Source organism: Mizuhopecten yessoensis, unplaced genomic scaffold (assembly GCF_002113885.1).
Source record: "Mizuhopecten yessoensis strain PY_sf001 unplaced genomic scaffold, ASM211388v2 scaffold5091, whole genome shotgun sequence".
Taxonomy (NCBI): domain Eukaryota; kingdom Metazoa; phylum Mollusca; class Bivalvia; order Pectinida; family Pectinidae; genus Mizuhopecten; species Mizuhopecten yessoensis.
In genome coordinates this window covers 170,056-186,448 of record NW_018405875.1, presented here as the reverse complement: position 1 = coordinate 186,448, position 16,393 = coordinate 170,056, and the positions used below count along the sequence as shown (strand labels likewise).

Genomic DNA, 16,393 nt, shown 5'->3' with positions numbered 1-16,393 from the left:
CCGTCTCTACGCCCTCGGGTAGGTTGTTTATGTTTGGTGCCGTCTCTACCCCCTCGGGTAGGTTGTTTATGTTTGGTGCCGTCCCTACGCCCTCGGGTAGGTTGTTTATGTTTGGTGCCGTCACTCCGCCCTCGGGTAGGTTGTTTATGTTTGGTGCCGTCCCTACGCCCTCGGGTAGGTTGTTTATGTTTGGTGCCGTCACTACGCCATCGGGTAGGTTGTTTATGTTTGGTGCCGTCACTCCGCCCTCGGGTAGGTTGTTTATGTTTGGTGCCGTCCCTACGCCCTCGGGTAGGTTGTTTATGTTTGGTGCCGTCACTCCGCCCTCGGGTAGGTTGTTTATGTTTGGTGCCGTCCCTACGCCCTCGGGTAGGTTGTTTATGTTTGGTGCCGTCTCTACGCCCTCGGGTAGGTTGTTTATGTTTGGTGCCGTCTCTACCCCCTCGGGTAGGTTGTTTATGTTTGGTGCCGTCACTCCGCCCTCGGGTAGGTTGTTTATGTTTGGTGCCGTCTCTACCCCCTCGGGTAGGTTGTTTATGTTTGGTGCCGTCTCTACGCCCTCGGGTAGGTTGTTTATGTTTGGTGCCGTCACTACACTCCTGGGGAGGTTGTTTATGTTTGGTGCCGTCACTACGCTCCTGGGTAGGGTGTTTATGTTTGGTGCCGTCACTACACCCTCGGGTAGTTTGTTTATGTTTGGTGCCGTCACGACGCCCTCGGGTAGGTTGTTTATGTTTGCTGCCGTCACTACGCCCTTTGGTAGGTTGTTTATGTTTGGTGCCGTCACTACACCCCTGGGTAGGTTGTTTATGTTTGGTGCCGTCACTACCCTCTTGGGTTGGGATTTTGTTTGGTGCCATCACTACGCCCTCCGGTAGGTTGTTTATGTTTGGTGCCGTCACTACGCCCTCGGGTAGGTTGTTTATGTTTGCTGCCGTCACTACGCCCTTTGGTTGGGAGTTTATGTTTGGTGCCGTCACTACACCCTCGGGTAGGTTGTTCCATATATATGAACTACTTGCAGTGAGAAAAAGTTGTGTCTGAACTGGTCCTTACTGTTGTGGAAGGATCTTTTAAGAGTTTCCTCCCTTGCTGTTCCTGTCTACCACATTTCCCCTGGCTTAGTAATGACCCTGGGCTATCCCATTAAGCCATAATGGATTTTAATTGTGATAGGTCCAGGATATACTCTGTCTGATGTTTTTCTTTTAATGTTAAAAGGTTTACCTCTTAGGAGTCCTGGCCAGGAGAGCGGTGAGGTCTTTGAGATACCTCGGTGTGTACACCAGGATCTGTGTGTCCTCTGGGATCACTCGTCCAAATATTCCATTGATATAGTCATGTATGTGTATCTGTAAGGAAAAAGGAGGTAATCAATCAGGGGAAGTAATCAATCAGGGGAAGTAATCACTACTGCCTTGTATGAAATAATTAATTTTTATGCAAGAATGATAATATTATATAGATTTTAAACAAATATTTGCTATAGATGAATTCCACTAAAACTTGGAGTTGAACTTAAATTTCACTGACTTAATTTGTCTAATTTTCCTGTTCAAATGTACGAAATTATGTTTAAAACCTTAAGATCATCCTCAGCCTAGGACATCTTTAAACTGTGATAATGATTTCCATGGTCAAGATTTGTAAAATTGAAGTGTAGGGTGATTGATGAGGAGATTTAAATCACATACTCATGGGATCCAAGCTAGATGGCCGCATATAAAATCTGTTTTCCCCCACAACCATTATAGGGTTTCTTATCCCCAACTCATTGGATTTAAAATTCCCTTAATCATAATAATAATATTTTGAGGTTCTTATATACCGCTTTATCACAACCTAGTTCGAAAGTCATCTCAAAGCAGTTCACAAATTATTATCTGTGGTTATAGGGCCTTTGCAACCAGTCAATATCTTTCTCAACTCCCTGGGGAGCATACAACCGGTGCTGTCATTTCGGCACTCAAAGCTAGCATTCTACAATTCTAGCACTGCCCAACCACATACTCATCTACAGCTGAGTAGACTGGAACAAGCGGAGTAAAGTATCTTGCTTGAAGATACAACATAGTGCCGTGACGTGATCCAACCCGCAACCCTTCCGTCACGAGCCCAGCGTCCTACCACTAGACTACCATTCCTCCAAATCATGAGTCCAATGTAAACATTTAAATATATACTAATTATTCTTGATTGTTCTGTGGTTAAGAGTTAATATAACGTTCCTCAGGGAATCCTGACCTACCATTGATGTTGGCCCTAAGTAGTTGTCCTGAAGCTCCTTGATAGACATTTTGTTGTAGATTTTCTCTGGGTCTTGTAACTCTTCCTTGGTTCTGAAAATCTGCAACAAAATATACATCATACATGACATGACAGCAACCACACATGTAAATGAGAAAATCATCTAGGTCTTTATCCACCGGTCCGAAATCACAGGTATATGGTATTCAATGATTTATTTTACCCTCTTCAAAGCTAATAATAGAACTTGAAAATACTGCATTAGGTGGTCACGTGGTGCAGTGGATAGCCCACTCACCTTTCACAAAGACAGCCAGGGTTCATTTCCCAATTCAGATGAGGAAAGGTATCAGATTTCTAGCCCAACCATGTGGGTTTTCCGAGTATTCCGGTTTCTTTTTACGGTATTAAATTAAGGATGAAACAACATATAGTTAACTTACTAATGCTAACTGTTGCTCGAAGTTGTAAATTGCTTCAATCTTGGCCTTGGCTTCCGTTTCCTCAGCTCCCAGATAAACTGTCCACCTGGTTCCGTAGTCGATGTACGCGTCCTTCAGGGCCTGGTACTTAGAACTGTTGGTGTAGTACTGTTCACAAGAGCCCAGAGTGAGACCACTCTGTCCAATCTGAAGACAAGAGTTATGGGCCTTTAGCTTACAAGTCAGTTATTTTTTTGTTAATCTACATTAAGTGGCAACCATTATTTAAAGAGTGATTATCTAAAAGTCGTGTAAAAGTAAATATTTATCTACAGAAATATTACTAAAACTTAAGATTTGGGTTTGTGAACAAAGTTGTCTCCCCTTATTACCCAATATGCATACCCCTTATAACCCAATATGGATATTTGACCTTTGACCTATATATGAATGCAGGGTTAACCAACAGGAATACCTTGCAGCACACATGTGAGTGATGCAGATATCGCTAACGTTTCATCAAGATGTCGTCAAAAGTTTAAAGTTTGCGTCCCATCAATTGCCAGGTGTCCTTGAAAATTTTGCACCTTTTTGACCTTTGACCTAGAGCTATGCACCATAAATGCTTTATAAGGTAAGAGGATGATATACAAAAATGTTTATGTGCTTAATGTTATCAGACTTAAACTTATTTAGTAACAGGTATATAGGGATGCCCTCACAACATAGCAATTCTCATAACTTTGTGTCACAAAGATAGAGGTGACTTCTGTTTAATGTATACTGTATAACAGAACAAGTGTTGACTATGCAACATATAGCTATGATGTTGACAATCACGTGTTAACGTCAAAAAGGTCAAATATCTTAAAATCTTCAAATAATTTAACCTTTTAAGGCCAGGATAAGTAACATTTTATCTACTGTTTGCTACGATAGGCCTCTTGGATAATCAGATGTTAAAATGTTTTGACATCATTCGGCCCCTTCAACCTTGAAAATAAACAAAATCTATGTAACTATTTATATATCGTGCGCACATCGCCCGCACATTGTGCCCACAGTCGTGCGATGATGTCCACACGTGTAGTTTGGAACAATTGGGTGTACAATCAAGTTATGTCCAGTTTTACATCTGAACAGTCTTACAATGTAAATGTGTCAAAAATGAGGCCTGACTCTCGGGTAGATTCTCGGGTAACAGAACAGGTAATTGGATGATTGACCGGGGTTTGCCTGGCCTGTGCTTTACCATACAGCTATGAGGGTGACAGTTTATAACATACAGCTATGAGGGTGACATTTACTATACAGCTATGAGGGTGACAGTTACCATACAGCTATGAGGGTGACAATTTATAACATACAGCTATGATGGTGACATTTACTATACAGCTATGAGGGTGACAGTTACCATACAGCTATGAGGGTGACATTTACTATATAGCTATGAGGGTGACAGTTACCATACAGCTATGAGGGTGACAGTTACCATACAGCTATGAGGTTGACATTTACCATACAGCTATGAGGGTGACAGTTTATAACATACAGCTATGAGGGTGACATTTACTATACAGCTATGAGGGTGACAGTTACCATACAGTTATGAAGGTGACAGTTTATAACATACAGCTATGAGGGTGACATTTTATAACATACATCTATGAGGGTGACAGTTACCATACAGCTATTATGGTGACAGTTACCATACAGCTATGAGGGTGACAGTTTATAACATACATCTATGAGGGTGACAATTACCATACAGCTATGAGGGTGACAGTTACCATACAGCTATGAGGTTGACAGTTACCATACAGCTATGAGGCTGACAGTTTGTAATGTACAGCAATGAGGGTGACAGTCTATAACATACATCTATGAGGGTGTCAATTACCATACAGCTATGAGGGTGAAAGTTAACATACAGCTATGAGGGTGACAGTAAACATACAGCTATGAGGGTGACATTTTATAACATACATCTATGAGGGTGTCAATTACCATACAGCTATGAGGGTGACAGTTTATAATGTACAGCAATGAGGGTGACAGTTTATAACATACAGCTATGAGGCTGACAGTTTATAATGTACAGCTATGAGGGTGACAGTCTATAACATACAGCTATGAGGGTGACAGTAACCATACAGCTATGAGGGTGACAGTTTATAATGTACAGCAATGAGGGTGACAGTTTATAACATACAGCTATGAGGGCGACAGTTTATAACATACAGCTATGAGGGTGACAGTTTATAACGTACAGCTATGAGGGTGACAGTCTATAACATACATCTATGAGGGTGACAGGAACCATACAGCTATGAGGTTGACAGTTACCATACAGCTATGAGGGTGACAGTTTATAATGTACAGCAATGAGGGTGACAGTTTATAACATACAGCTATGAGGGCGACAGTTTATAATGTACAGCTATGAGGGTGACAGTTTGTAACGTACAGCTATGAGGGTGACAGTTTATAACATACATTTATGATGTTCACACTGTTGTTGCGGTCATCATTACTGACACCGATTCCCAGTAGCGGGTCGTTTAATCCTGTCTTAGCAATTTTGACAAATGCATCCATGAAGTTCCAGTTGTTTTCATCCCAGGGTTTGGATGTGTTACTTAGGGTCCATGACCCAAAACTGTTAATTACCTAAAACAAGAAAAAAATTAAAACCTGAAATTTCAGTGAAAATATAAACATTGTTTATGACAGCAGAAGCTGATGAATTACTTGTTAAAGATGTCGTAATATTTATTTTGAACGAACCAATCATATTCTTCCTTTCCTAATGACTGTTCATTGTCGCAAATAATGTCAAAGAGTGTCTCAATCTTTTATGTTTTCTTGAAAACAAAAAAACAGATATTGTCTCTTCTGTATGATCTCTGCAGTGACTAGCATTACTACAAAGCTGACCTATGACCTTGTTAATTATGTCTACAGTTGACCTATGACATCATGACTTACATCTATAAGAAGTAACCATATGTCAGCTTTAAACTGATAAGAGGTTGACCATGATGTCTTCAGTGACATATAACTATAGGAAGTTATATTTAATTGACCTACAACCTCTGTTACTTACTTTTACATGTATAATAAGTTGACCTATGAACTCAGCGACATACATCTATAAGAAGATGACCTATGACCTCAGTTACTTTCTTCTACATGTATAAGAAGCTGACCTACAACCTCAGTAACATATACTTATAAGAAGCTGACCTACGACCTCAGTGACATACATTTATAAGAAGCTGACCTACGACCACAGTGACTTACTTCTACATGTATAAGAAGTTGACCTATGAACTCAGCGACATACATCTATAAGAAGTTGACCTACGACCACAGTGACTTACTTCTACATGTATAAGAAGTTGACCTATGAACTCAGCTACATACATCTAAAAGAAGCTGACCTACGACCACAGTGACTTACTTCTACATGTATAAGAAGTTGACCTATGAACTCAGTGACAATATCTATAAGACATTGTCCTACGACCTCAGTTACATATATCTATAAGAAGATGACCTATGACCTCAGTGACTTACTTCTATAACAGGCTGGATGTCCAGTTTGTCTATTTTGTCCGTATCCATACAAGTATTGTAATACGTTTTCATCTTCTGGATTGCTGTAGAGTTATGTCCCTTGTACATGACACTGTCAGATTGAAATAACTGAAAATGTCAATCAAAAGTGTAAGTACAAACCACAAATATCATATCTCTTAATCAAGAACAGCAATATCTGCTTGTTCCTGTTTCAAATAAAGCAGTTGTCAATTTTTACCATAAAATCATCTGATGTATATTGTACCACTTCTTCGCTAGCCAAGTGTTCGCTTCGTAAACACTCGTGTGTATACGAAACCAACACTTGGCTAGTGAAGATAATTGTACCTAGACTATTTAAGCTCCAATGCCCTACAAAGCCTTTTCTGTTAGTCAAATTTATTTAAGCTACAGTGATAACATTAATAAGGAAACAATACACATTCGTCCTTGATGAGTACAAAGCTATTCATACATTTTGTACTTGCCCTTGTCAGATTGATTTATGTCATTTGACCTTCCGTAACTTACAAAGGTCGCTAAAATGAACTAGATTTAAAGAATATTATATGACCTCAGGTATTTAGACTTCATTACTGAAGATTGACTCACCTCAACTAGTCTTATAAAGGTCATCTGACCTTAACTAAGCTTACATAAGGTCACTTGACCTTACCTAGAATTATAGAGGTCATTAGACCTCCAACACTAAGACAAAGGTTGATTGACATCATTAACCATATAGTAAGTGCTATTATTATTTTTTCATATTATTACCGACAAGTGATTGGCCAGAAGTGCATCACGTCATCGATAATAAACGATATTGACTTGGAGTGCATTATTTTTGTTGAAAGACTGAGTGTTTCTAAAAATAGAATTACGTTGTGTCTCCAAACGAACACACGGCCCTGCTTCCGTGGCTTTTTTTTTTTTTTTTTTTTCAGATTGCATTTGCTTACATTACTGTTTTGAAAATAATAAAATAAGCATAGCCTTAAACTTTTGCCATACCTGGATTTATCAATTTGTTCATAAATCCAGGTATCAACCTCAGCCAAAGGCAATAAATGAATAATATTCAAGAGGGTTTTGATTTCACTTATTTCATGAATGCATTAAAATTAGCGAACCTTGTGAAATTTTCAGATCGTGTCTAGAACCTCCAGGTTTCACATTTCAGTGATGGCTGTACTGTGTTATGGCTGCTAAGTCTACCATAGACCGAAACAATCTAATTTAATAAGCACTTGGAACTATTTGCGAGGTACTCAGAAAAAGACTTATAGAACTTGTGATTCTCAAAGATAAACCCCCGCGAGTAAGTTTGGAAAATAAAATCGTGAAATTCTACAACCGCTTAATTAAACAACTATACAGTACAAAGATAATCAAAATGGCCATTTGACCTTGCTCAACTACAATTAAGCTAACAAAAGTCATTTCACCTTACCTAGATTTATACAGGTTATTTGACATTAAGTACAAAGCTTGCTTGACCTCAACTAGGATTACATGTCATGTGACCCACCCTATAGGAATTATTTCACCTTGTCCTGACTTACGTATTTTTCGTAGTTTTTGTCACAAAATCAATTTTACCTGATTTCACATTTGAAAATGGATTACATGTATCATAGGATCCTCACCTTTTTAAGGTCGTTAGTGATCTGATCCTGAATGACCTGGAATGTGCCGTACTTTGGCTCAGTTTCGGGGATTACTGTCGTCTTTACCCAGTTACCACAGGTGTAGCTGTAGAAGTCACTACACGGATCAACTGAAGTATCCATTTTCTGGAGGATGTAGGCGCTCGTCTTCACACAGGTCTGAGAGTCACAAAGCTGCAGTGCAAATAGTAGCAATAATACACTACAGCAGATACCACAGTGAAAGCTATAGATCAACCCATGGAGGTATTTTCTTGATTAGAAAATTTGCTACAAGTCTAAAAAATATTGTCTACAGTGTACAGGACAAGGTTTTAAGTATTAGCTAATTAGCTTTCCTGTTGCCTAGTATCCTGGTCAATAATTTGGGTACACCCTTCCTTATTGTCTAGTATACTGGACAAGGTTTTGGGTACTCCCTTCCCTGTTGACTAGTATACTGGAAAAGGTTTTGGATACTCCCTTCCCTGTTGTCTAGTATACTGGACCAGGTTTTGGGTACTCCCTTCCCTGTTGTCTAGTACACTGGACAAGGTTTTGGGTACTCCCTTCCCTGTTGTCTAGTATACTGGTCAATATTTTGGGTACTCCCTTCCCTGTTGTCTAGTACACTGGACAAGGTTTGGGGTACTCCCTTCCCTGTTGTCTAGTATTCTGGTTAAGGTTGTTGGTACTTCCTTCCCTGTTGTCTAGGATACTGGACAAGGTTTTGGGGACTCCCTTCCCTGTTGTTTAGTACCCTGGACAAGGTTTGGGGTACTCCCTTCCCTGTTGTCTAATATACTGGTCAATAATTTGGGTACACCCTTCCTTATTGTCTAGTATACTGAGCAAGGTTTCGGGTACTCCCTTCAGTGTTTTCTAGCATACTGCTTTGCCTGTTGTCTACCATATTCGAAAGGTTTTGGGTACGTCTAGTATACTGGACACGGATTTGGGTACTCCCTTCAGGGATTTCTAGCATACTGCTTTCCCTGTTGTCTACCATATTGGAAAGGTTTTGGGTACGTCTAGTATACTGGACAAGGTTTTGGGTACTCCCTTCAGGGTTTTCTAGTATACTGCTTTCCCTGTTGTCTACCATATTGGAAAGGTTTTGGGTACTCCCTTCCCTGTTGTCTAGTATACTGGTTAAGGTTGTTGGTACTTCCTTCCCTGTTGTCTAGTATACTGAGCAAGGTTTTGGGTACTCCCTTCCCTGTTGTCTAGTATACTGGAAAAGGTTTTGGGTACTCCCTTCCCTGTTGTCCAGTATACTGGAAAAGGTTTTGGGTACTCCCTTCCCTGTTGTCTAGTATACTGAGCAAGGTTTTGGGTACTCCCTTCCCTGTTGTCTAGTATACTGGGCAAGGTTTTGGGTACTGCTTTCCCTGTTGTCTAGTATACTGGTCAAGGTTTTGGGTACTCCCTTCCATGTTGTCTAGTATACTGGTCAAGGTTTTGGGTACTCTCTTCCCTGTTGTCTAATATACTGGTCAATAATTTGGGTACTCCCTTCCCTGTTGTCTAGTATAATGGACAAGGTTTTGGGTACTCCCTTCCCTGTTGTCTAGTATTTTTTGGACAAGGTTTGGGGTGTTCCCTTCCCTATTGTCTAGTATACTGGACAAGGTTTTGGGGTACTCCCTTCCCTATTGTCTAGTATACTGGACAAGGTTTTGGGTACTCCCTTCCCTGTTGTTTAGTATACTTGACAACAACTTATGTATTCTAACCTTCCCCATTGTCTAGTATACTGGAAAAGGTTTGGGGTACTCCCTTCCCTGTTGTCTAGTATACTGGGCAAGGTTTTGGGTACTCCCTTCCCTGTTGTCTAGTATACTGGACAAGGTTTTAGGTACTCCCTTCCCTGTTGTTTAGTATACTTGACAACAACTTATGTATTCTAACCTTCCCCATTGTATAGTATACTAGACAAGGTTTTGGGTACTTTACTCAGATTCCTATTGTCTATTTCACTAGAAACAATTTGGGTACCCCTCCTTGTGTAGTGTACTGGACAATAGCTTGGGTATACCTTTCCCATTGTCTTTTACTTGGCAACATTTGGGGTACACATGTACCTGTAGTCGAACTAGCTATATTTATAGATTATTGACTAATGGTGTCGTGTCAGACCTCACTTAGCAATGGAAATAAATTGTTACTTTACCAATGATGCATGGATATAATGGTTATTATTTTTTATAAGAAATAACTAATGGTACAACTCAGTTCTATCACACGCATTATATACTAAAAGTTATATACACCTGAAAGTAACAGGTAAACGTCTGAATTCTTTAATTACTATACTGGTAGTACACCGCAACATTTACAGGTAAACAGCTGACTTCTGATACAGCTGTTGTCTAATAGACCTGATCATCTGCAGGTGTATACTCATAACTTAAACCATTCACCCCTACAATTTCAAACTGGACTTGCCCAGTCATTGTTGGTAAGGTTCAAATGTGACTTAAGGGATAAATATGCAGGAATATAGACTGGCAACCAGAAATGACAAAATAAACATCAGAAACTTGTAGCTAAACAACGAACTGAGCTCCTTACTATATCAGATATGCATACCTAAATTTGTACAGGTAATTTGATAACCATGAACTTGACTTTATAGGTTAATTATTAACTTAACATACAAGCTTCAATTGAACAGGTAAATAAGGTGAATAATCTCAATTCTCATGAAAAATGTATAGGTGAATGAATGATGATAAAAATCTTAATTAGAGGTGAAAGGTGAATTAACAATGATACAAATCTTACTTTACAGGTAAATTAACGACTTTAGATATTTTAAATTTAAAAGTGAATAAATGGCAATGCACAACTTGAATTTGTACAAGTAAGTAACAGTTCACACCCTGTCATACCTGTGTGTTTCCTCAGTACACTACACAGCCCGAGTTGTACAAGTGAATGTATAACAGTTATATATACCTGTGTGTTTCCTCGGTGCACTACAGACCCTGAGTTGTACAAGTGTACATATATCAGTTATACATACCTGTGTGTTTCCTTGGTACACTACTCACCCCGAGTTGTATAAGTGAATGTATAAAATTATATGCATACCTGTGTGTTTCCTTGGTACATTACACGCCCTGAGCTGTATAAGTGAATGTATAACAGTTATATATACCTGTGTGTTTCCTTGGTACACTACACACCCTGAGCTGTATAAGTGAATGTATAACAGTTATATACATACCTGTGTGTTTTCTTGGTACACTATACACATCCTGAGCTGTATAAGTGAAGGTATAACAGTTATATACATACCTGTGTGTTTCCTTGGTACACTACACACCCCGAGTTGTTCAAGTGAGCGTATAACAGTTATATACATACCTGTGTGTTTCCTTGGCACACTACACACCCTGAGCTGTATAAGTGAGCGTATAACAGTATGCATACCTGTGTGTTTCCTTGGTACACTACACACCCCGAGTTGTTCAAGTGTAAATATAACAGTTATATACATACCTGTGTGTTTCCTCAGTACACTACACACCCTGAGTTGTACAAGTGTACATATAACAGTTATACATACCTGTGTGTTTCCTCAGTACACTACACACCCTGAGCTGTATAAGTGAAGGTATAACAGTTATACATACCTGTGTGTTTCCTTGGTACACTACACACCCTGAGTTGTACAAGTGAACATATAACAGTTATATATACCTGTGCGTTTACTCGGTAACGATTCTGGTACTGCCAGATGACAACACTCGCCAGAATAGCGATTAGGACGATAGAGCAGACGAGGCAACAGACGAACTGTCGCTGTTTCTGTTTCCATTCCCCATACCTTTTCTTCACTGTGTCTGTAAGGTCAAAGGTCAAATAAAAAAAATCCAATTTGGTATTAATAAAAGACTTTCTGACTCTCTTGAAAAGGTCAAAGGACAAAAGTCATACAAAACTAAATAGTTACCACATTATGGTCATTATATATATATGATCAACTTGGTTTTTAAACTTTAACTTTTTCCATATAGCTTTGATATAACATATAAATAGGTTCTTGCATGAGTTTCCATTTTATATGAGATTTTTTTTTAAAAATCCGATGAGTTTCATCAATTTCATATGATCCTTTATATCACAAAATCAAGATTTGTAGCATTTATTCGTGTAAAACGACAATTTTCATGCAACCGTGAAATGTAAAAAGCTGCCATTTTGACTCCAGTGCATAAGTCTGTGACGTCATGTACTTGTCCTAGGCATGACATCACGATTGACACATTTAAAATTTACGACCAATCACAGGGCTGATAGGTCATATTACATGGGTTAATATGCCAAAAAATATGACATGAGTATATATATTCACAGGATAACACAGTACATTATATAATTATGTGATAAAACACTTTATCAGTATTTGTTTTTAAAGCAATCTTAGCATTTTCAATCAAGTGGCTATAACTGTTCTATCACTTTACCCGAAAAATATTAAGAAACAGAAGCAGATATAGACTTTAAAGATACTGTAGTCCTCATAGTGTAGACCTTGCTAAATAATGTGAGCTGCTGACCGGATTTACTTCAACATAACCAGTCATGGATTGTCTTGTATGTCAGGTAATACAAGGTTAAAAATGTCAGATATAGGATCTCATCACATAAACGGCCTGTGTTCCAGTGAATTCGCCCGTGTAATATGTTTACATATGTCACTTAAAGTGCAATATACCCTGGAGCGCTTTTCATTGGCTGTGCCATGAAGTCAGAAATTGATTGTGACATCATAAATTGTGAATGGCGCAACAAAATGGCTGTCTCTGTTTGATTAAGCCCTCTACATTTTGGCTTTAAAACTTGTCAAAATGTAAGTTTTCTGAGTTATGTGATAAAAAGTATCTTAAATTTGTTTTCATTTCATATGAGCTTTTATGAAACTTAATTGTCAAAGTTTTAATTTTTGCTTGCCAAGGTTCGCAAAAATAAAAACTCCTAAGACTCGTTTCATAAAATCTCATTATAAATTAAAAGTCATTTAAGATCCTATATTTAGTACAAGATGTCGAAAAATCTGAACTTCCACGTATCCTTGAGTGGAAGCCTAAGGTTTAAGTGTAAATTCAATTGGCATGTGTCAAAACCAAAGCTCATATCGTTTTCCTCACCAGCTTATCCTCGGAGGACAAGTGAAATATAACAGAAACAGGAAGTGTTCTTAACGATGGCACACTCAGATGTACACTCATCACGAAGAAATCCTTTAAAGCAAAAACAGGATGGCAAAAAATATTCACATGTAAATAAAACCCTGTAAACACGATGTCAGAAATTGTACACACTTGGGCACAATATCAGAAAAGATTTGGTTCACGAGAACATGCTCAAAACTGAATCTCTGTTTGATAGTTATGGACAGGATGTCATGATCACAAAACCTACCCAATCTGGAAGCCATTCTATTATATACATTCTATTGAGTTTTTTTTAATTTTATCTATGTATAAAATCACAAGACCTTAATCTTAATCATAAGTCAGTCTCCTTTTATTTTTTTAACAGAATTGGGTACATTAGAATAGTAGAATCTATCATTCTTGAATGATGTAGACAGATAATTGTCTAACTGTAGGTAAGATGTTTGAAGCTTTGCATGAGATTTTTATAACTTTTCAGCAATCTTATATCCCAAGGTTTGAGATTCCATTGTCTGCATCACTCTGGATGATTCATTATTTGTCTTCCACACTTTCCTACCATAAAAAGAAGTTTTAATGGTAAACTAAATGCACAGTTCCATTATCAAGTGTCATTAGTGTCTGGCCTGGATTCGATTCCCCGATCATACATGAAAAGGTATCATGGGGTCACTTGCCTGACCACATGGGTTTTCTCTGGGTACTTCGGTTTCCTCCCCCAATAAGACCCCCACGTGCTAACATATGAGGAAACAAGAGTGAATAATATAAATTGAAACAAGGCATCACAAGTAATACCAATAACCTTGCATATATGCAAGAGGAAATGATGTGACTAAAGCGATGACAAAGTCTTTTCTTAATATAGTAACAGTGACCTTGACCTTGAATGTAGAAATTGAAAACAAAAACTTCATAAGTTTCATAACGTTCTGTTGAGGAATGAAGCCGGTAGAGCGATGACAATTTTTTTTCTAAAAATTGTAAAAGTGACCTTGACCTTGACCTGTAACCCAAAATGTGAACTTGTTCAAAACATTGCCTTACAAAACACTTTTATGAAGTTTCATGAAATTCTGTTCAGTTAAAGGAAGTGACTAGAGTGATGACAGTGTTTTTTCTAAAAATAGTAAAAGTGACCTTGCCCTTCAACGTAGAAACCCAAAATGCGAACTTGTTCAAGATATTGTCCTACCAAACACTTGTATAAAGTTTCATGAATTTCCGTTGAGGATGAAGTCACTGGAGCGATGATAAAGAGTGTAACGTATGTACGTACAAGCGAAATAATATATCCCCTCGAACTTTCGTTGCGAGGGGATAATAACTTGTTTTGAAATTATTGTAAAATAAATAATGTTTATATATATCAAGTGAGGAATGGAGATGCATAGCAAAGTTCATGATGCTACCCTAGAGACGCTGCATACCTTGATGTCGCAGGGTTATGTTTTCAAAACCATTGTGTCTGTGGGCTGTCTTCGGAATGCCCATGTAAATTTTGAAGAAATAAAGGTTCCTTAACAGGAAGTGGCTTAGTTATCATGTTTATCTAACTCCAATTATTTAACTTTCAAATTGTACAAAGACACAAAGTGTACCGAGTGTCTTTTACAATTTAAGGATAAAAAACGTAACCAGATTAAGATAAACATTTATTATTAACCATCATGTGGAAACCTTTTTCTCTCCCAACATTCTGATAGTATATCTGGAAACCCTGTTTTTCTTGGAAATATATTATTTGTGTTTCTGATCTGAGAAACAATGGCCATGAACTATTGACATCATAATTGAAGATGACGTCACAAGGCAGTTACTTGACGTCATAATTAGAAGATTTCCCAAGGAAAACAAGTCAACGGTTGTTACCGACTAGTGGGTAACGGATAATGTTAACCAACTCCTAGCAATAAATACGGAGTGAAGAAACCTGTAGTGGTTGTGGGAGAAATGATGATCCTAGCCCTCGACGTATAGTGGTTGTGGGAGAAATGATAATGTTAGCCATCGACGTGTAGTATGTGACTAGTTTCACCACACTGCAGATCTATCTAACTGGTTCATTTTGGACACAGTTAAGAGTCTGACACAGGTAATTTGTCACAAAGTACAACAAGGACAGAAATTTGTCCCACACAGGATATATATTTTCCTGAGAGTGATCAATTTATCAGTTTTAAACGTGAAAAAATATTGGGGCACCTGACCGAGCACGTTCTCAGCGTACTCTGGTTTCCTCCCACATTAAGACCCCCAGTGCGCTAACATCTGGGCCAACAAGAGTGATTAATATAAGTTGTAATAGCTTGTTTCATTATTGTTGTAAAACACATAAAGTTCTTTTGTTTTATTTATTAGTTTTATAGTCATACTGAACACGTCTCTTACCACTTTCGGTGTCGGAACCAGACAAACTTCCGTCCAAGGCGTGGTATTTGTACCCCTCGGCCACCATCCTGTTCCGAGCCTTGTCTATGTCCATGGCATCATCATCCAATCCATGTTTATCTTGTATTAAGTTTGCATTTTCCTTCGTAGTCTCGCTCATGTTAAATTTCGAAGACTATTCTTCCTCCATCCAAACTGTTCTGTTCTGTTGATCTGTCCAATTATTCCGCTGCAGACATTTTACTGTTAAACTGTATCGTTAAGTTCACTTTTCCGTTTTCGCCTTCAGAGTTTGATGTATCAAGATACAGAGACGTCCCGGAGCACAGCTGTTGCCGTCATGAAAGTGAAGAGTAGAACTAATTTACCTCGATATATACATTAGGAAGTAATACACCATCATCAGTGAACGTCAGATACATCTGATACAGACACCAGTACATCTGATACAGACACTGGTACAGGTAAAGTCAGGTACATCTGATATAGACACCGGTTCAGGTAAAGTCAGGTACATCTGATACAGACACCAGTTCAGGTGTTAGCGTAGGGAACATTTATTTCGACAAAAATATTCAGGAATGAAGTTGTTGTTTAATTTCATACATGTTTATATATAGTAAGACAGTCATTATTTTATTGATTAGTTTTATCTGATTGGCAATATTTCCAGAAAATCAGAAATATATTAGGTCACTTTTATTCAGGATTCTTATTTTAATGATTTTATGAAATACCTTTAATTTTGTTACTAATTATTTTATATATCTTTTGTTCATTTTTTATACTTTTTTTAAGGTGACTCAATTATAACACTTATACCTAAACGATCTTTTAAAATGTTTAAAAGAACTAAAAGACAAAGTTGGCTAACATAATCATGCTTACCAGACTTAGGGTCTGTTGCCCACAT

At 38.2% G+C, this 16,393-nt stretch overlaps 1 protein-coding gene across 4 annotated transcripts in view; it reads right to left on the bottom strand.

The window, feature by feature from the left end:
• Window positions 1-16,393, bottom strand: part of LOC110450190 (endothelin-converting enzyme homolog) — a 58,728-nt gene that overhangs the window by 17,428 nt on the left and 24,907 nt on the right. For 3 of the 4 annotated variants that reach the window (XM_021497503.1, XM_021497506.1, XM_021497504.1), the window contains exons 3-9: window positions 11,609-11,751; window positions 7,901-8,095; window positions 6,249-6,377; window positions 5,166-5,339; window positions 2,691-2,876; window positions 2,249-2,347; window positions 1,228-1,352 (exon numbers count right to left, since the gene is read on the bottom strand). In XM_021497503.1, the coding sequence (XP_021353178.1) occupies window positions 1,228-1,352; window positions 2,249-2,347; window positions 2,691-2,876; window positions 5,166-5,339; window positions 6,249-6,377; window positions 7,901-8,095; window positions 11,609-11,751 (1,051 nt within the window). Of the gene's footprint in view, window positions 1-1,227; window positions 1,353-2,248; window positions 2,348-2,690; window positions 2,877-5,165; window positions 5,340-6,248; window positions 6,378-7,900; window positions 8,096-11,608; window positions 11,752-15,480; window positions 15,810-16,393 lie in introns of all 4 variants that reach the window. The other variant, XM_021497505.1, reaches the window with a different exon arrangement.